This window comes from Artibeus jamaicensis, unplaced genomic scaffold (assembly GCF_021234435.1).
Source record: "Artibeus jamaicensis isolate MK-2021 breed Jamaican fruit bat unplaced genomic scaffold, CSHL_Jam_final contig_519, whole genome shotgun sequence".
Classification (NCBI taxonomy): Eukaryota; Metazoa; Chordata; class Mammalia; order Chiroptera; family Phyllostomidae; genus Artibeus; species Artibeus jamaicensis.
The window spans coordinates 594,305-615,004 of record NW_026521871.1 but is presented as its reverse complement, the minus strand read 5'-3'; the positions used below and the strand labels follow the sequence as shown (position 1 = coordinate 615,004).

At 39.3% G+C, this 20,700-nt stretch overlaps 1 protein-coding gene across 14 annotated transcripts in view; it reads right to left on the bottom strand.

The window, feature by feature from the left end:
• Positions 1–20,700, bottom strand: part of MAGI1 (membrane associated guanylate kinase, WW and PDZ domain containing 1) — a 627,829-nt gene that overhangs the window by 129,818 nt on the left and 477,311 nt on the right. For all 14 annotated transcript variants that reach the window (XM_053669009.1, XM_053669011.1, XM_053669012.1 and 11 more), the window contains exon 3: positions 1,144–1,263. In XM_053669009.1, the coding sequence (XP_053524984.1) occupies positions 1,144–1,263 (120 nt within the window). The remainder of the gene's footprint in view (positions 1–1,143; positions 1,264–20,700) is intronic.

Here is a 20,700-nt window from a genome sequence, read left to right as displayed (position 1 = left end):
GTTTTTAAAGTCAGTCTTGAAAATGTCCCTGTAATCATCCAATAAATCCTATGTCCAGCTTTCATAAAGAGATATGATAATAATTGGACTAAGTTAATAATTTGACCTAGGTAATAGTATCACATTATATCCTTCTGTCTCAACTAATAACACCCAACAGAGCAATCAAGCTATAATACTGTTTCATAAAATGTAAGTTTAATTTTTTCCCCACAGCTGGCTTTGACCTTGCAATCTCATTTGTGGTATCTTATTCTATAGATCTATTTTCACTTGTGTGAAATGATCCATGTCCATGTTATTCAATGCAATAGTATTTTAGAATATTAAAAATATTTCTCCAACAGGATCGAGTTAAATAAATGATAATATGCCCATACAAAAAGATTATACAACCACTGAAAAAGAAAACAAGAAGTGATCTATTACCGAATTGCAAAGATCTGTAAGACATACTATTGAATAAAACAGCAAGGTTCCAAATGCCATGTATATATTATATACTACCTGTTGGGTAAACAGGAAAGAAATATGAACACACAGGTAAAACACCTATGTGTATGTACACACACACATCTGTATTTAAAAAGAAATTTCAGAACAATAATCAGAAACTAGTAACATTGGTTGTAATACTGGGGGGAAAAAGAACTGGAAATTAGGCAAGTGGAAAACAGGCATAGGGAAAAGATTAGTTATTGAATATTTTTGAAATAGTTTGCTTTATGAACCATGCAAATGTATTATCTACTCAAAAAATCCATTAAAAATCAATTAGTGGTAAAAATGGCATTTCATTCCTTCAAGGTTAAAACAACACTACCAATAAGGTCATAGTTTGGGGCTGATCATGATTCTTGTTCATCTTTCTAATACTATACATGCTCATATGAAAAAACAAAACACATATATTTAAAATAATAAATTAAATCAGAAACTCACAGAAGAAAAAAACCCCAAAACTACTTTTAAAGAGCTAAACAAAGTTTTGTTTCATGCATTTTAATACTCACTTTAAGGTGAACTGCAAAATTAGTTGTTTAGACCTCACTAGTCCACAAAGCATTTCTGCCTAGATAGCACTGGATCTGCTGAAGTGCCAGGAGAGAGATGTCCTAGTCACTGCCACACACGTAAGCTCACCTTCATAGGTGCCGACTTCCAGAAGAGTCCCACTCTGCTCGAGGTCCAGGAACTCCTTCACAGTCAGAAAGTTGTAGTCCACGCCAGGCACTTCTCCTTCCCTCCGAGACCGGGTTGTGCCTACAGCAGAACGTCACAGACACAAGAAACCATCAGTCACCTAAAACAGGAAGCTCCACATCCAGGTGTAATTAAAATAACCTGTTGAGTAAGCTGGAGTACTGAAGACTCTGAGACTGATCTGCCCAGACAGGGACCTGGTGAAGACAATGTCTAACAGAATGACATCCTCACCTCCACCAGCCAGTGCCTGAGACTCTCAAATAGGACAGGAGAAAACCAAGCACAGTATGGTAACCCAAGGAGAGTTTTATCCTTTCAAAAATGCACTGAGTGAAGAATGTGAACTGGATTTTATACAACATTCACCATCAGCAGCTTTGAGGACTCTGGTAAGTACTAAAAAGTTATCCACCTTAAGCTCAAAGCCTAAGGAATTTATATTTTTATCACAGTCTTCGAGATTCTTGTGTTCCTCAGTACATCTGGCAAGTTCCAATGTAATAAGCCCTTTGATGAAAATGACACCCATTGCATAAACACATCACTAGGGAAATGCGATTGCCCAAGATCTGTGGTTGGTATCTCCTGGGGACTAAATAATGCTGCTGCTCTCCATGTAATTAATATGTTGGGTAAAAAGTGGCCACCCATAGTTTTGACTACAGAGAAAGGATACTGCATTTTCCTAGAAAATTCTCCCCTTGAATTAAGCTGGTTATTCTGGCAATGACTAATAAATAGAACAATCCCTTTTATGAAATAATAAATAGAGAGCTTCTAGAAAATGTTAAGTGACCCAGCTCAGGTGCTAGGCATAGACCTATCATTTTAGTTCAGTCTCAACTGAAAGTGTGGAAGCGATGTGGAGTTGTGTGGTTTACACAGAAACCAAGAAAAGAAAATAACCAAGAAGCAATTATGTACAGCATACAAGGAAATCTATGTTAAATATTATGAAAGACCAACCCCCCCCCGAAAAAAACCCCACAGAACAGCAAAATACATGATTTTTACTTCCATGTTCAAGCTAGGGGATATAATTGACGTAGTTTCTTTTGAAAGGCACCTTCACCTATGCAGCTTTAAGGTCAATATTTTTGTATACGGAAGGCAGGAATTTCCTTCTATTCCTAGGAATTTTAAAGCAATTAAATAACCAACTGTATATACCTAGTTACTCTAATGTTCCTAGTACAGTGCAGTCTCTGATCACTTACCTATATGACTGATCATATCCACACACCTAAGGTAGATACCCATAACTTTAAGTAAAAAAAAAAACAACACATTTTGCATATTTTACTCAAGATAAGTACATTTTTAAATGAGCCCATTTTTTCTAACATCTAAAATCTGGGTATTTTCAATAGTGGCAAATTTTCCATAGAATGGTTATATCACAAATGTTTTGCTTATCACATCTAGCACACTGGGGCTGTCTGGTAACACGGCCTGCTTGTGCAGTACTCAGAATTCCACTCTTGTACTGTTTCCTAGCTTGTCTCCATTTCTGACTTCCCTGGCATGCAATGACAAAGAAATCCCTTAAGGTAGCTCACAACTTTTCAACTTCCAGGATCAGGCACATTAGTAGGAACTCCAGAAACATAAAGAGTATCATGTGGTGTAGACTAGCAGGGGTTTGGAGTATGAGCAAAGGGTTCATGGTCTGGCTCCCCAACTTGTGGTCTTGGGTAAGTTCCTTAGCTTCTGTTACTTCTCAGTTTCCCCACCTGCAGAATAGGGATCATAATGGGACCCCCACCACCGGTTTACTGTGTGTATTGCATGGAATAATCCTTTTAGAGGACTTATCTCAATAATCATTAGCAGATATTATAGTTTATAAACAGTAACATTGTTTATGTTATTGTTGGAATTAAATGAGTTAGTAGAATCTTCGAGTTCAAAGGATTTATATATTCATCCTTACACAGATCTTTATTTTCCATTTATTTAATAATTATTTTCTGAGGTTCCAATAGATGTCAGACACTAATTCTGGCACTGAGAAACACTCATGAAACAACATAAAGCCCCTACCCTAATAGAATTTATATTTTACTGTGAAAGATTGAAAATAGATAGATATGGAAATACACATAGCATTTAATTTCAACTGGAAATAATTCTTTTGTAGAAAATATAGGTTAAAGTATTAGAAAGTGTTTCAGAGCAACATAGATTAAAGGGCTGGAAAGTGTCTTGGAAGAATGAAAGAAGGTGGAGAGTAGAGAAGCGACTTTAGAGAGATGATTAGGAAAATCCTGGCTAGGGAGGTGCCATCAAAATTGAAAGCCCTGTAAAGGTGATGGGAAGACCATCCCAGGAGGGAGTTAAGGCCCAGAGAAACTGCAGCCCAGCAATGGAAAAGAGGGTAATTAGAAAGGAAAGCCAGGGTCCAGGTTGTGCAGGCCACAGAAAGCACTTCCTATTTTATTCCAAGTGTGATGGGAAGCCACTAGAACAACGGTGTCCAACCTTTTGGCATCTCTGTGCCACACTGGAATAAGAGTTGTCTTGGGCCACACATTAAATACATTGTGACACATAATCATACACACAAAAAAATCTCATAATGTTTTCAGTAAATTTATGATTTTGTGTTGGGTTGCATTCATAGCCATCCTGAGCTGCACACAGCCCATAGGCTGCAGGTTGGACACCCCTGCACTGGAGGATTTTGAGCAGGGTGATGCCACAATTCATTTTTAAAAGATCACCTGGCTTTACAGAGAACAGTCTACGGGCAGAGTGGCAGGGGCATGCAGCCAAGAACAGAAGCAACTAGGCCAGTTAGCTGCTCTTACAGTGTCCAGGAGAGAAATCAGGGCAAGGACAAGAACAGTGGAAAGAGGGTGACACAAAGCACTCAGATTTCTATCATAAATTACCGAGTATCTTAAACAGCAGTAATGTAGTCCACAGCACAGACATGTTAAAAGTGCATCAACTCATTAGGCTATGCTAGGTCTGTATCTTTGACAGAACTTGCTGATGGAGTGGATACGGTGTGTAAGAAAAACGGAAGAATAAAGACTAACATCTAAATTTTGGTCTGGACAAATGGGCACTGCCATTTATAAAAATTAAGAAAATGGGAGAAATGATTTTTAGGGGAAAAGACTTAAGTGAACTCTTAGATAAAGTTCGAGATGCTTGTTGAGGTGTAGAGCGCTGTAGACAGTTGATTTTATAAATCTGAAAATCAGACTGAAGGTAGGGACATAAACTTGGGAGTGATCAGTAAACCAATGGTACTTAAAGCAAGAGACAAAACTAGCCAATTTAGGGGCAGAGAGTGTAGAAACAAGGAAGCCAAAAAATTCGGGTTGAACACTAAAACCTTATGATATGTAAAAACTGGGCAAAGAAGGGAGATCCTCAATGGAAGACTCAGAGGCAGCAGTCCGCAAGTTAGGAGCAAAGCATGGGAGTGTGATGTCTTGGAATCAAGTGGAAAGGCTGTTCAGCCGGCTACTTGGAAAACATCACATTGGGAAATTCCAGTGCGATGCAAGAATAGTCTCTTTGAAACTTGCTGTGAAAGGAAGGATCTGTCCTAAATAGGTTCTGTATGTTGCCATTAACTTTACCCACCCACCCCTACTACACTCCCACCTAATAATGAGCATGAACAAAACCAAACAAAAGATTTGTTGGGTTTTTTAAGTCTTACCAAACTAGACAATCACCCTTGAGTCTTAATTTCCTGAAAGGATTCAAAATAAGGGCAAACTTCAAAAAATGCTACAGAAAAATGAAACTAGCAGATACCATTTTCCCATGTAAATGAATATGCATGGATGGCCTCTGGGGTGGGGGGAGGGGGTGGGCATGTCTCCGCCCACAAAACCTTCAGGGTTTATTACCGGACAAAACCTTCCCGCTCTGCAGGCTTGTAGGAGGTTTACTCCCAGTTACCCTCTGAGCAACACGCCCTGGGTCTGGGCCAGCCTGCCTGGGCTCCATTCAGTGATGTGAGAGAGGAAGGAGACTCTGCCTCCTCTTTTCTTCTAGCAGAATGACAGGCTGCCTGCTGGACACACGCCTGGCAGATGGCATTTCAAAGGGTTTTCAGAAGCCATCTGGGGTGGGTACAATTATTACAAACCATGCTTCTAACAAAGCCAGAAGGGTTACTTCCTGGCAGAAGAGATGTAAAACAAATTCTATCATGTTTTTCAGGGACAGCATATTTAAAAAAAAATCACCAGGCTGGCAAACTGGTTTTTTTCTACATCCTACAACACTGCCTTCTGCTCATCTAGCTAGAAATTGGCCCAATATCTTGTTCGTTATTAGCTTTAAGTAAATAAATACAGTGTCCACCTCCCATGTTCAAAAAGAAAATGGAAAGGGATTATCAAATACTAAGAAAAGCATAGAAACTTCCATTTATTGGATATTTCCTTATGTTAGTTACTATTAGGTAAGGTGTTAAGCACTAAAGACTATTGTATATAACTTTCACAAGAAAGGCAGAAGTAAGGATAGCTATTACACTCATTTTATTGATGAGGGAGCTAGGAGTCAGAGAAGCAACCTGCCCAAGGTCACATAACAAACAAGCTGGGCAGCATAATGATTTGAACACAGACATTCTCTTTGGCATTCCTCCTTCCAAACCATCACTGTCCAAAGGAACTTTATGCTGTCATAGAAATGGTCCATATCTGTGCTTTCTAACATGGTAGCTGCTAGTCACATGTGGTTATGGATAAATGCAATTGTGACGGAGAAACTAAATTTTAAGAAGTTTGAATTTAAAGACCCACATGTGCCTGGGGGACAACTGGATCGGTCAGTGAAGATTTTAAACCACATGGGTAAGTTGCCTGCACTGTACTGGGTCTGGTTCATGTCCCACAAAGCCCTTCTGTTTTCAAAATAATAGCAAGGGTCATACTTACAACATTAAATAGCAGACGTCTTGTACTCACACAGGAAAGTTTTCTTTTTAAAAACTCATATACTTTGAAAAATGATCTAGTCTAACTGTTTTGTACTAAAAATTCTACTTGGTTCCTATTGGCTCTGGTCTCTTAGAAATAAAACCTCCTTCAATATTTGTGACAGCATGGTTTGTAGAAAACAACAACCAAACAAAAGCAGCCTTCAAAAAAATATCTGAGTTTTATTACAGAGATGACTGAAATATTCATTTCAGAAATGACTGAATAAAATAGGTATTTTCACCCTTAAAATTTTGTTCACTGTATAAAAGGATAGTTAGATCTACAGTTACCAGAAGGAATGTCTCTGATGTTGAGTGGTAACACAAATTATAGAATAAAATGCAAAAATGTCACTGTGTTTTATTGAAAAAAAGTCCTATGGACGCTGCATATTTTATGAGTTAATAAATAGTTAAAGGGGTAGAATAATACCAGAACTTTGAACAGTGGTAACCTTTGGAGTGTGGGTTCAGAAATGGGAAGAGAGGAAATGATTATTTAAACACCTCTCACATTGAATTGTATCATGTGTATGTAGTTGTTTTAGCATTTTATAAACTGAATAAACTAATTGTTTAAGGAATCTTTACAGACCTAATTCTTGGGCATACTACTCAAGTATCTTCAATAATAACTTAGTCTATTCAGAAGCACGCACAAAAATATAGGATCAAATAAACATATGTTCCAAGGTTTCCCAGTTCACAGATGGACAGAATCTATGTCAACAATATCTGCTTATAGTCATTAGTAGGAACATACTACAAATAAAGTGGAGATAAGGTGGTACTGCTTTTCTGACTTTGTTTTAAACCTCAAACTCACTTAAGCAGGGTTCTTTTTAAGCTTTAAAATACCTACAAGATTTGTATCAGAGTAATGAATACTATACTATCAACCCTTTCAGCCCCCAGATAATAACTTAATTAATCTGAGCTATGCCCTACTGAATGTCTCAGTATGAATTAGCAATGCCCCCCAAAATCTGCCCCTTAAAATGTGAGTGGCTGCTTGCTTCTTAAGCTCATTTTAAGGTTCATAAACTTTTAACATATTTGGCTTGAGTGGCCCTCGCACAGGAAATCAGAAAGTGACCGTCCTTATCCAACTCCACAAACCATGGCTACAGAAAGGAAACCACATTCAGAGCTCACGTGCTCTCTTTCTTTATTCAACTGGAAATTCTCTTGAAATATTGAGTTGAGGTAACAAAAATACCCTAGAGCTGAGACGCTGTCATGCTATTCCTTTGGCTCCATGTTCCCAACAGTATCAGTATTGGCTGGGTTCCTGGCAAGCACCCAGCCAAACTGTGTGTCAAGGCCAGGCTGCTATCAGAGGACTCATTACCCTATGAAAATTAATTAGGTTGCTAATACTCAGTATCACCGATGTTACCTTAATCTGGGTCCTGCTCATCAAAATGTAACAATAAGATTCCAAAAATTATAGTTACCTCAACTCCATGTAAGAAAAGATCATTTTTCACAGTGAAACAAGTGCTTGCATTGCTTGGAATGGTTACATACCCAGGACGGCCTCATGCTCCTCATCCTTCAGTTGATGGAGATGGAGGGCAATGGAACATGGTGTTCACTCAGCTCCCTACTCAAACACCTTGGCCGAGTCTCAGGACCAGCAGTGGTATTTACTCAGTATCTTCCCTTCAAAATAAACTGAATATGTGTGTGTGTGTGTGTGTGTGTGTGTGTGTGTGTGCGCGCGCGCATACATATACTCACTTATATAAAAAGGAAATGTTAACTGCTACACACCTATTAGTAAAATATCTACACCTCAGGGTTCTGCGCAAGCACCCAACCAGGCTCCCCTGCTGCCGAGCCCATCAGTGTCCAGTGTGTAGTTAAGCATCTGAAACAAACAACAGGTGTAGTTGATATTCAGCCAACTTTGACTTGGCTGGCTGAAAAACTGGGATGTGAATCTCGACACCATTCTTAAACACATGATCATGGTGAAAATCTCTATGCTTATGACATAGCTATAATATGTATTATTTTGTATTCACGCAAAATATCGTCAAAGTCAAACCTGCATCATTCTTTGGATTCTGGCCTTCAGTTAATGCAACCTTGTGTTCTGGCTAGTTGTTCTGCCTGTGTACTATTTCAATCCTGTTTCAAAAAAAAATGGAGGGAGCATACACCCTACAGCTAGGCAAACTTTATGTTTCCCCCCTGTAGGGAAGTCCTTGGCTCGAATTCACAAATGATCTTGTCCTCTTTCCATCCTCCCAGAAACACAAACCTTGTAGCACGTCCAGTACAAACTCTTCTCCATAAACTGGTGAATGGTGCATCCCTACAATAAACACCACTCCACAAACAACAGACATGCACAGTGACCCTCAAATTCATGTGCTAAGGAAATGAAAAGCCTTTTTCTTAGGGAGCCTAATCAATCACAGTAAGGATGTAAATCTCTCTATTCCTCAGCGATTTAGAAATAATGCCTACAAATACTGACCATAGTAGCCTTATGCATATTAGGGACCAAAAACACTAGTGAATTTTCTCTGTGCCTCCAATGTGGCACCTGGCATTTACATGTGCAGCCACTAGTACGTGCACTGCTTGTGATCTTCCTAGAGTTTTTAAATAAAATGCACTCACTTTTACTGAAGCTTTCGTGTCATCAATACTGCCAGTTAACATGAAGTATCCTCAGGCAACTGGGAAAGAAGACTAACAGATCTTTTCTCCTAAGAGAATGTGTCTGTGTTTAACACAAGGTCACCTGGCTTTTTGCTTGTGTACTTTCATGTTCATGTCCCTTGGAAAAGGGGGTCTGAACTGACTATCTGTAACTGTGGGGCATAACAGGAACAATCAGAAAGCATTTGAGGAGAGGGAGAAAAGAGCTAAAGACAGGAAGCATAAGGCTTGGCCCTAACATGACTACTGAAAGTATCACCTCATTCAGGAACACAGAACAATAATATTATTAATAGCTACTATTGATTATGCACTTATTAGGTGCCAGGGAATTGCTCAGTAACTCACAGTCCTGAGGCTTGGTAAGAGTATAAATCTTTAATATCACCCACTTTCTAACGGATGCTTGCATTCTTTTATTCTTCCAACAACTACTTCTAAAGTGCCTACTATGTATGGGCCACATAGTGTGTAAGATGATGGGGTCAGCAAGACAGATGCAGACCATTCTCTGAGAAAGTTTACAGTTTCTGTGGGGAGGATAAAAGCAAGTAATCACAATAATGAACAATAAGTGATGTTAAGGAGAAACTCAAGAAGGCTCTCAGTGGTCCCATCAAAGAGACCTGTATGTGAGAAGACCCAGGTGACAGGAGGATGTTAAAGAGTGTAAGAAATTCCAATGGGACAACAGGAGAGAGTTGGACAAGGTGGTCATGGAGCTACAGAAAGGTCTGGAAATATTCTGTGACTTAACTTGGTGTGTGGGTGCAAGGGAGGGGGCAGCAAAGAAGAGGGGGGTGAAAACCCATAATACCATTGGTCTTGGATGTGACAGCTGTGTCACCCAGAATGGTCACAGGAATGAATGTGTTGCAAACTGTCATTAGTGTCACTGAGCACCACACACACACCCCCCAGCTGCGCTGCATTTCCAGCAGAACAAAGCTGAAGAAGTAAGGTCCCTGTCTTCAAAGAGCTCAGGTCTACTGGGCCTGTGTCCAGTAAGAATTGATGTCTCATATTACATGGGAAAGCAACTAAAAAAGGACATGACTGATTAAAATAAAAAGAAACGAAGAAGGGCACCCTAATCCTACGGGTGCTAGAACCAAAGTTTTGAAGCTGTTGATGTGTTCTTTAATGCTCCACATGGTGATCATGACTTATAGCCTCTCACTTCCTCACTTCCAAGGACTCTGCATAGGTATAAAGGTTAATTTCACGTGTCAACCTGACTGTGTTAAAAGATGCCTGGTTATCTGATAAAAGATTACTTCTGAGTGTGTCTGTGAGAGTGTTTCCTGAAGACATTCGCATGAAGTCCATGGAGAAAAGACATTCACCCTGACTCATCAGTAAGGATGGGCGTCAACTCATCCATTGGGGGCCTAAATAGGACAAAAAGGCACAGGAAGGGCAAATTTGCTCTTTCTGCTTGAGCTGAGACACCAATCTATCTTCTCCTGCCCTCAGACTACAGGGCTCCTGGTTCATGGGCTTTTGGAATCAGACCAGTACTTGTATCCCATCAGCTCTGCTGGTTTTCAGACCTCCGACTCAGACTACATTATACCAGCTCTCCTGGTGTTCCAATAGGTCGATGGCCGATAGAACTACTTTAGGCCTCTGTAATCACGTGAGCCGATTCCTATAATCAACCAGTGTCTTTAACCCCCTCCCCCACATACAAAACCCTATAGGTCCTGTTTCTCTGAAGAATCCAGGCAACATAAATTGACCCTTTTGAGAAACACCATTTTGACTAACTGAGTATTGTCCCTCTCCAAACCTCCCAAGCTTCCTAAAAACCATCAGAAGCAGTACCCTTATCTTTCTATCCTGGACATTCACACAAAATACTCAGTAACTATGCATGTCTTGAGTGGAATACTGCCAAACTGCTCAACAGTGGGTATGTAAAGATAGTTATTTCATGGCAGCTACAACTCACATGCTTGGGATCAGAAAACCCTTTCAGGTTCCATGTTGCACACAGGAACACTGTATGATGGAGGTACAGAAATCTCATTCACCAATCCCACCTATAAACACTTGAAATAAGTAAGGACCTGGCATTTACTCCATGACACTGATGATTCAGAAAAGTGATGTAGATATCAGGGATGGCAAACAACTGACCCGGTTTTCAGTTTTTCTCTACAACTGTGATTTAGGATAGAATGAAGAGGAAGGAGATATTTTTTTAGTGCCAGATCCAGTGAAGCACGCAGCTGAAGGCAGCTAAATAGGAACTGTTCAAATTGCCCATACACCCTTTTCTTGGAAGCCAGTTGTCCTCTGTTATTAGGAGATATCTGAACATGCTACCTTTTAAGGAGATCCACCCAATGAATGCTGAGTGAATCACATTATGATACAAAATGAGGGTATATTTTTCCTATGAAAGCCTTTGGCAAGCAAAGAGCTCCCCAAAATAAACAGAGGCAGCAACTGAAAAGAACTGAATAACAAGACTCAAGTTCTAGTTTCAGCTCTGCTACTAACTAAATGATGCCACTGACCTTGGACAATTCCTTTTTTGATGTACTTACATGTCCTTATATGTCAAACCACAGGACAACCATTGCCCCTGACTATATCACAGAATAATTACATGATAACAAATGGACTCCAATGCAAAGACACAAAATCTCTGGTAAACTTAAGGCATTTAAATTTTGTTCATATTTAAGAAATCTGTATTTTGGCCAACATTTATACTTTATATGTGTTACCTCATAGCAAGCCTATAAGATAGGCACTACTACCACCCCGACGTCACAGATGAGAAAACATGCATAGAAAGATGACGTGACTTGCCCAAAATTAACCAGCTGGTAAGTGGCAGAGCTAGGATGTGAACCCAGGATGATATTGTCACATAGCAGCAAAGGCTCCTGTACCCAATGGAGATATTAGAATGGGGAACAAACTGGGGGGGAGGAGGACAGCTGAATCTTCACAGATTTCACCTGAGGGTGAGTGAATCATCACCTGTGTTGTCAAAGGAAGGAAGGGGATGCTGGTGGAGTGAGCACGGGGGAGAGAATGTCCCTCTCCCGTGACCTCTTTGATCCAAAACCCAAGCTTTGAGAAACTGTCCTACTACCTCTTAACCGGAGCAATAAGGTAACCAAAGAATAAGGTAAATTATGCCAGAATCCATTGAACGGGAAACTTAAGCACTAACCTGAACTTGACTATTAATCATTCTTTCTCTTTTATACGAGAGAGAAAACTTTGGTACACATTAACTCATGGAAACCACTGCATTCATTAAAAACAGGAAAGTGAAAGTTTTTAAGCTGTCATTTTGATTCATTTCAAATATTCAGTATTCAAAAAAAAAAGATAAAAATCCTCCAACACTAAAGACATGCTTATCAATAATCAACTTCTGAGGAGGGTTACCTTGAGGCATTTTTGCCCAGTAAGAAACTCCAGAAATCAGGAGTGCCATACCATTGGACTACAGGCTCTTTAGGTAAAGGTGGATAAGACCGGATAAACCTCTGTTTTGATATGTAATTCTTTTCATTTTATCTGAGTTAATGACAGAAACTGATTGTGTAAAATTGAATGTACAAATTCCAATTAGTTCAACCAGATAATTTCAAAAGCATAGGAAAGAAAATGAATTATTTTGTTGAAAAGCTATAGCTAATTAAGAAATCGAGTTTCCACAGATTAGGTTACTTTGTATAAACAATATTGAATGTTTCTAATATTGGGCAGCTTTCTCTCTTTAGCTTAAAAAAATTAAGAGTGACTGTAAATGGCTTTTGGGGGGGTATGAGCAGGTTCTAACATTAGGTAGCTGCAGTGACTCCACAATTCTAAGAATATAATAAAAATACTGAATTGTGCACTTTAAAGGGGTAAATTTTATGGAATGTGTATTACATATCAATAAAGCTGTTAAAAATAATATTAAACTACAGAGATGCAGAGACAGAAAAAAGTATCTTGAAGAATATTATAATTTAGTAGATACATTGTTTCATTTCCATAAACAATATGTTCATGGAATGATTCATTCTTCACTAACTTTGTAGCTCCCCCAATTAATTCTTCTAATATATGAACCAAGAACAAGTGTGAGATGAGAAATTACTGACCATGTTATGGTATTTTCCTAAAAACTGCAGGGTTCCAGAGTTTTCCCAGAATGAGTACAGAGAAATTGTTACAAAAAATCTAAAAATCAGACTTGGAGAGTTCAAATTCCAGCTCTGATATTTACAAATTGTACAACCATAGCCAAGTTAAACATTTCAAGTATTGGTCCTCATCTCTAATAATACCGCCTCATACGGTTGCGTAAGGATTATGAAAGACAACATATACAAAATGCTTAGCAAGGTCATAATATGAATTCAATAAACACTGGCCATAAGTAACAACAAAAGCACCATCACAGGCACCACACACTGCTTTTGAAGGAAAATGGTTGTTAAAGAAAGGAAAGAAGCTAGCTATTGATCTTTTATTCTACTGCTAACATTGAACATAGGTTTTCTATATGTAATGCCTAATTCAATGCTCCCAAGAGGGGAATTTTTTCCCTATCTTCACATAATTTTCTCTTCTTAATCACCATTTTCCAAAGCTTCTCATGCAAATGTACACAATTCCCAACTACAAATCTTTGGGTTAACCTTTGATAAGAAATCACGAGATCTGAAGAAAAAAAATCACAAAGTCAACACATTCTGTTAATACCTTAATTGTAGTTCACCATTTGTTATTGAGCACTAGCATCTATCTATAAGAAAATGACTTTGTTGGAATATAATATCTCAATTTAAGGACCTCAAGTCCCTTGATTTCATGTTATTATTATTCTTCATGACTAACTTCTAACAGGATGGATATAATATATAATTATTCAACAAATACTGTTCAGCAAACATTGTGTGGCTATAAAGAGAGAAATCAACATAAATCTAATACTAAACAATGTAATCATAAGAGCAATTCAAGATGAATGTAACAGAAAAGCAGTTTGTGTTGATTTAATAAATACACTGGTTCCCAGTTGACCTAGGCGTGCTAGTTCTTGAAGCCTTCTCAGGTGTACGGCCAGATATTCAACACTGTAGATTGCATTTTGGCTCCCATCAAGTATATGTACTGCATGTCAAAAAAAAAAAAAACCAAAAGGGAATATTGTGTAATGTGTATATTAAGCCTGTACCAGTGAAATATATACTACTGTATCACTTATGTGCTTCCTTGCTATGTATGACTGCTTTCATAGTATAAAAGAAAAGGAACAGTAAAATTTCTAGGATTATAGTTTAGCATGGCATTGAAGGGTTACTGAGTGAAGTGTGTAAAAACTGGATGTTTCTTTCCATTTTAAAACATGTGTTTTTTCCTTTTGTTAAATAACAGCATTCACCCTGAGAAGGCTTTACTGATACCCAAAACCCTACCATTCAGAAAGTATTTTATGAGCAAAGACAGAAACTTGAACATCTGAACATCACTTAAGGCGGGGGTGGGGGGTTCCCAGCCAGCTGAATTCACTCTTGCAACCCGACTGCTCATGAGCCAACTTATGCTTGAAATTATGACATCAGCAGGTTCCCAGAAAACTGAATTACTGCCTTGACTCCCCCCACCCTGGGACCATCCATTACCTCATCTAATGGTTTCCAAGTATCTCTGTAAGTCAGAACCCCAGAAAGTATGAACTTGGAACAATTGCAAAATGATCTAGACCCTGTCGATTAACTGTAATTGCCTTCACTGCAATTAGTTCACTTCTCAATGAGCAATTATATTCTCTTATTAAGCAGTATTTCTCTTGCCATAACTCTCGTTCATTTTATGTCACAGACTACACTTTTCAAATAGATGAGTCCTATAAATGATTATTTTTCACTTTGACTGTTAAGCCAAATTAGGTGGCTTGTAGAGGTGAAATTATTAAAAAAGTACCAATGCTTAGAAAACAAGAACAATAATGAATAGAAAGAAGCCTGTGCTGATGTGATAAGTTAAAAATCTGGCTTTCACCCACATTCACTCTTTTAAAAAATTATTTCAGCAGAATACTATATGAAGTATCAAGTGTATTATGAGAAAACAAGTGGCCAGTTTTTTAAAGATTTTATTTATTTATCTTTAGAGAGAGGGGAAGGGAAGGAGAAAGAGAGCAAGAGAGACATCAGTGTGTTGTTGCCTCTCATGTGCCCCCCAACTGGGCACCTGGCCTGCAACCCAGGCAAGTGCCTTGACTGGGAATCAAACCAGTGACCCTTTGGTTCGCAGGCCCGCACTCAATCCACTGAGCTACACCAGCCAGAACTGAAGTGGCCAGTTTTTTAAATGTAAAATCAAGTAGAAATCTTTATTATTATCAGTCACTGAGAATAATGATTATATACAACAATAATTATTCTATGGCTCCATCTAATAGAAGTTGGCACTTTCAAACAAGCCTTGCTTCAGAGAGGCCGGTTCAGTGAGTGCACTGCCTTCTAAGATGGCCACATCAGTTTAAGCCTCCGGACTCCCACAAACGCAAACTAGTAACACTTAATCTCTTATTTTTCTCTTCAGGTTTGAAAATATGCATGCTGTACAAAATGCAGAAGCCACAGAAGAGTAAAGGAAGACAAGCGTCCCACCACCTAGGAATGGACACTGTTGACAGTGAAGGACCCAAGATGTCCTTGTCATCTACACAAACTAGACCTAATGTGAGTCCAGATAAAATCAAATCAAGAATCAACAACTTTTTATTAGAGACAGGAATTTCAAGATCAAGTCGTTAAAAGATAATACCATTTTAGCTGTGACATATATATATAATCTATTCTTCAAAGGCAAAAATTGAGTGGTTTCATTTGTCTCTGCTTTATTTAATATATACACATATATGTATACATACATATACACATAAATATGTGTGTGAATATATAAATTTACATATATAAATTAAGTGTCCTATCACACAATGCTTACTGGTTCTCTCCTGGGTTTCATCTAATTCATCATTCCTGTCAACAGCGCCTGCTGATCAAGGGCAAGGAGAGGGGAGAAACGATCTTTATTTCTTGGACTTGGCAGTGGGGTCTGACTGCCATTAGGTCCCTGTCAGCAGGTGACGTGATAGATGATCCTGGAGCTCTTACAAGGAATTTTCATCAGATACCTGCCTCCTAACCTATTTACCTAGCAATTATACTCTAATCTTCTGGGAAGCCAACATTGTTTCCCAGAGGAGACCAAAGAGTCAAAGTCTTTCAAAATCCAGATACTGCCACCAAGGCATTTTATAGGCTTGGCTTCTCAAAACAAACCAAAATAAAAAAGAAACAAAAAAAAAACGGGTATTTAAATGAGCCACTGAGAAATTCAGAAAACTTCTAATCTCAATATATAATTCATTTGAAACAAGTAATAAGAGATTAAAGCTATTCATTTGTAAAATTAGTGACTTCACATAATTTTATAGAAGAATTTTTTTAGTTTTATATAGGTAAAACAGGAAATGAAACATTTAAGAGAAAACAATTGGTTTTCTAAACCCTTAAATGAACACCAGCTAATGTTAATTTATGATATTTATACCCCCCCCAATAGCAGTAGAAAATAAATTCACAAAATTGGACCTGATCAAATTTTGGATAGAAGTGGTTAACTTTAAAACTAATAACACTTAATTTTTCTTTTTTTCTCTTCAGATATAAAAAATGCATGTTGTAGAAAATATAGAACCCACAGAAAAGCATAAGGAAGACACGCATCTCCACCACCTAGGAATGGACACTATCAACAGTGAAGGACCCAAAGCCCCCAGCGACCACTCCAGGCCCAGGGATGAAGTCCTGGAGTCTTCAGGGAAATTCTTGGTCCCAGAATTGTCATTAACCTCTGTAGGGTTCATTACAATCAACACTCAACCACAAGCCAATACTTTGCAAGGAGAAAGCATATAAGCACCCCTGCCACGCACCTGCCTTAGGTTACATGAGTACTGAAAATGAAAGTAAGAAACATCATTAAATTTATTGGAAAATGACTGATGTACAATTCAGAAATCTTTAGGTGCAGTTGAGGGATTGGAATAATAAAAATCCCCAAATTTATCAGAAGCAATTTCTTACCCTAGGTATTAAGCCCTGGGTCATAAAATAAGTATTATTATTATTATTATTATTACTACTACTAGTAGTAACAGCCACTGTAGTAATGAGGAGGAGGAGCAGAAGCAGTAATAGCAGGTGATCAATTAATAATACAGGTCTACTATTATTACCAGTACAACCAAATTTTAGTGAGCATTTACTATATGTCAGGCACTGGGAAAGTACTTGAACATTCTTTCCCCCCAAGACCTTACTTATCACAACCATGAGCATAGATTTAATATCCTCACTTCTCAGGTGAGAAAACAGAGGATTGGAAAGGACATATTAACTTGCATAAGGCCATCACATAGTTAAAGAGGGAGATGAACTGGGATTAAAACCCAACATTTTCTGATTTGAACCTGAGCTCTAAAGTGTGTTCCCTTATGGCTTCATGTGTCACTGTGTCAGCCATGTTGGTCTCCTTATTCCTAAAACATTCTAGGCAGGTTCCTGCCTCAGGGCCTGTGCACACTTTTGCCAGGGGAACACCAGATAGCTTCATGGCTGCTCCCAAACCTCCTTCAAGTATTTGCTCAAATGTCACTGCTGCTGACAAAATTGTGTCTTCCCCCCACTTAAATTTACACATTGAAGCCCTAACCCCAATATAAAGGCATTTGCAGGTGGGGATTTTGAGGGGCAATTAGGTTTCTATGAGGTCCCGAGAGTGGGCCCATCATGGGATTAGTATCCTTATAAAAACAAACACCAGAAAGAGCTCTTGCCTCCCCCCTGTCTCCTATTCTCTCTCCCTTTCTCCTTCTCTCCTCTTCTCTATCACCCCCACCACTCCCCCCATCTGCTATGTGAGGACACAACAAGAAAGTGGGCCATCTGCTGGCCAGGAAGAGGGCTCTCACCACAACCCAACCATGCTGGCACCTTGAACGTGGACTTCCATTCTCACTGTTCAAGCCACCAGTTTAAGGAAGTTTGTTATGGCAGCCCAAGCAGACTAGTCATCTTCTCAGTAAGGAGATCCCTAATGCCTTTTTTAAACAGCCTTCTCCCACTCCCCTCCACCGCTACACTTTCTCCACAGAACACAATTTTTTTCTGGTTATTAAAGCAGTCTCAGCTCCAAATCTGCCCTTCCATATACGGCTTTGCGAAGCTAGAATTGGAAATCTGTAAACTGTTATTTCCCAGGACTCTTGTGCGATAGAAGCCAACTGAGGAGTATTAGGAGGCAGGAGGCGAGGAGGGCCTTGCTTCTTCCTGCTGTTTGCTGTCAGTGTGTCCCCAGCAAGGGCCCTTAACCTGGTAGTAGCAGCTGGTTTAGGGCATAGCTCCCAGAACCAACCCTACCCCATCTCAGAGGTACTGGCATTGTGGGTAGCTGGGGCTACTTCTAAAGTCTGAGCTCCCAGTTAGCTGGGCCCTCCTCTGAGCCTGTAAAGTTAATCCCCAAGAACTTCATTTTTCTCCTTCCTTCCTAACAGTGCAGGCTGCTCCACGGTGTTATTTTCTCTGTAGAACCTCAGCTTCCATTCTGGTTTTTGAGATCTCCAATACCAATTCCCTTTAATGTCATAGAGTCATCTGTTGAAATACCTAATGTTTTTATTCTCTTGACCCAACCCTAATATATTACAAAATAGTACACTATAATTTAATTTTAGATTATAAATGACATTTAGAAAATACCTTCTTACACAAGAACGTAAGCTCCATGAGGGCAGGGGGCTTCATCTTTCTTGTTCCTGCCGAATCCCTAGAACCCGTAATGGTATCCAGCCATGGTGTGTTCTAAATAAATGTTAAGTGAACGAGTGACCCCTGTAGTGAGTAGCTGAAAACTAACCAGACCACATTGCACCCAAAGCCTTCCCTGACCCTATTTGCACTTAGTCCTCTCTAACTGTCCTTCACAGACCACTGTGGATTTATTTTACAGCACTTTTCACTATCTGTAAGGGCTTGATGTATTGATACACACTTATTTGTTATCTCTCTCTTTCACCATGATATTAATACCATAAGGACATGGTTTATGTCTGTCCTACTATGTCCTCAGTGCCTAGCACAGCCTGGGCATGCAGTAGTTACACTAGTATTTGTTGATAGAAAGGTACTTTGGGGCTTAAAAACCTCAAAAGGCAATAATCCCTTTTAATGTTTCCAGAAAGAAAAAGTAGGAGAAACCAGGAATTAGTACGGTCCCACCCTGGAACTTCTCAGTGTGACCTGAAAACAAATGGCTGTTTGTTAAGCCAAATGATGTCACATAGCATTATGAGACAATAAGTTATGGTCATAAATTTTAAAACTTCATAAACATCAATACTATAAAAAATTAAAACCTATGTTAAAATCAAGTCCTCTGTGCATTCAATGGCTATTTACTAAACACCTGCCATGTGACAGGTGCTGTTCAAGGTGCTGGGATACAGCAAAACAAGAACAACAAACACACCAAAGCTTCTTCATGGAGATTATATTCCAATGGGTGGAGATATACAATAAATAAGATGATTAAATATGTAGAATGTCAATGTAAAGGAGAAAAAGCAAAGTAAGAGTGACCGGGAATTCTGGTTGACGGAAGTAGAATTATACTTTTCTATGGCCAGGGAAGGGTTCACTGAGAAGGTAAAATGTGCACAAAGGTCTAAACATAGTAAGAGTGGGAACCATGAACAGACAAGTGTTCTAGACAGGGCACAGAACAGCAAAAGCAAATGCCCCAAGGCAGGAAAGTGATTGGTGTATGACTCACAGTAATGAGCAGAATGAATGCAGTAAGAGTAAAATTTTAGATCAGACAGATAACAGAGATTTGATAACAAAGGGAGATGTAGGCTACCAGACCACCATAAGGACTTTAGGTCTTACTCAGAAAATGATGGAAAGACACTGGAGGGTTTTCACCAGGAGTGTCATGAGAGTTTACAGACTGATTTTAAGGAGGTCACTGTATATGCTGGGTTGACAATAAACTCCATACTGCACTATAGAAAGAGGAATAGGAGTTAAGAGAATGTTAGAGTAACTGAAGTAATAGACTGGGATAGGGTCAATGAGCCACTAATCCCTTCCATTAAAACATGGAGTCCCCTTGAATCTGTATCTGCTCAGTGACTTGCTTGACCAAGAGAATATGGCAGAAGTGACACTATTATTTCCAGGGATATAATTCTTGCAGCCAGCTTCTGACTTGGCCTGTTAGAACACTTGCTCTTAGAACTAACTGCCACACTGGGTGGTGGCCACAGAGACCCAGGTGAGGAAGAACTGAAGCTACCCACCCCTGCCTCCAACAGCCCCAGCCAGGCTCTCAGGCGATGGCCAGCCCAGCCCTGCAGGCCCAGAGTCAACCAGCACAGAGGTGGACCCTCAGGCTCCATGTGAACCAGCCAGTCTGCTCACACTGGAACAGACAGAAGCTACCTCACTGAGCCCTGGCCTAAGTGCAGATGCATGAACAAAATATGTGTTTGTTATTGTTTGGGGTCAGTAAGCACTGGGGTGGTCTGTGACACAGCGATAGAAAATTCACGGGGTCCTGGACCAGCCATAAGGGAAAAGATAAGTTCTAAGCACTAATTGGGGAGATGTTATATTAATACGGTTAAGAACTTGGGCTTTCGAGTCTTCTAGAACCATTTGTCATTTGAACCCAGATGTGCCACTTAACAGCTGACCCTGGGCAAATTAATGGATTTTTCCTTCTGACCTTCAGTTTCCTCTTCTGTGAATGGGGTTCATAAA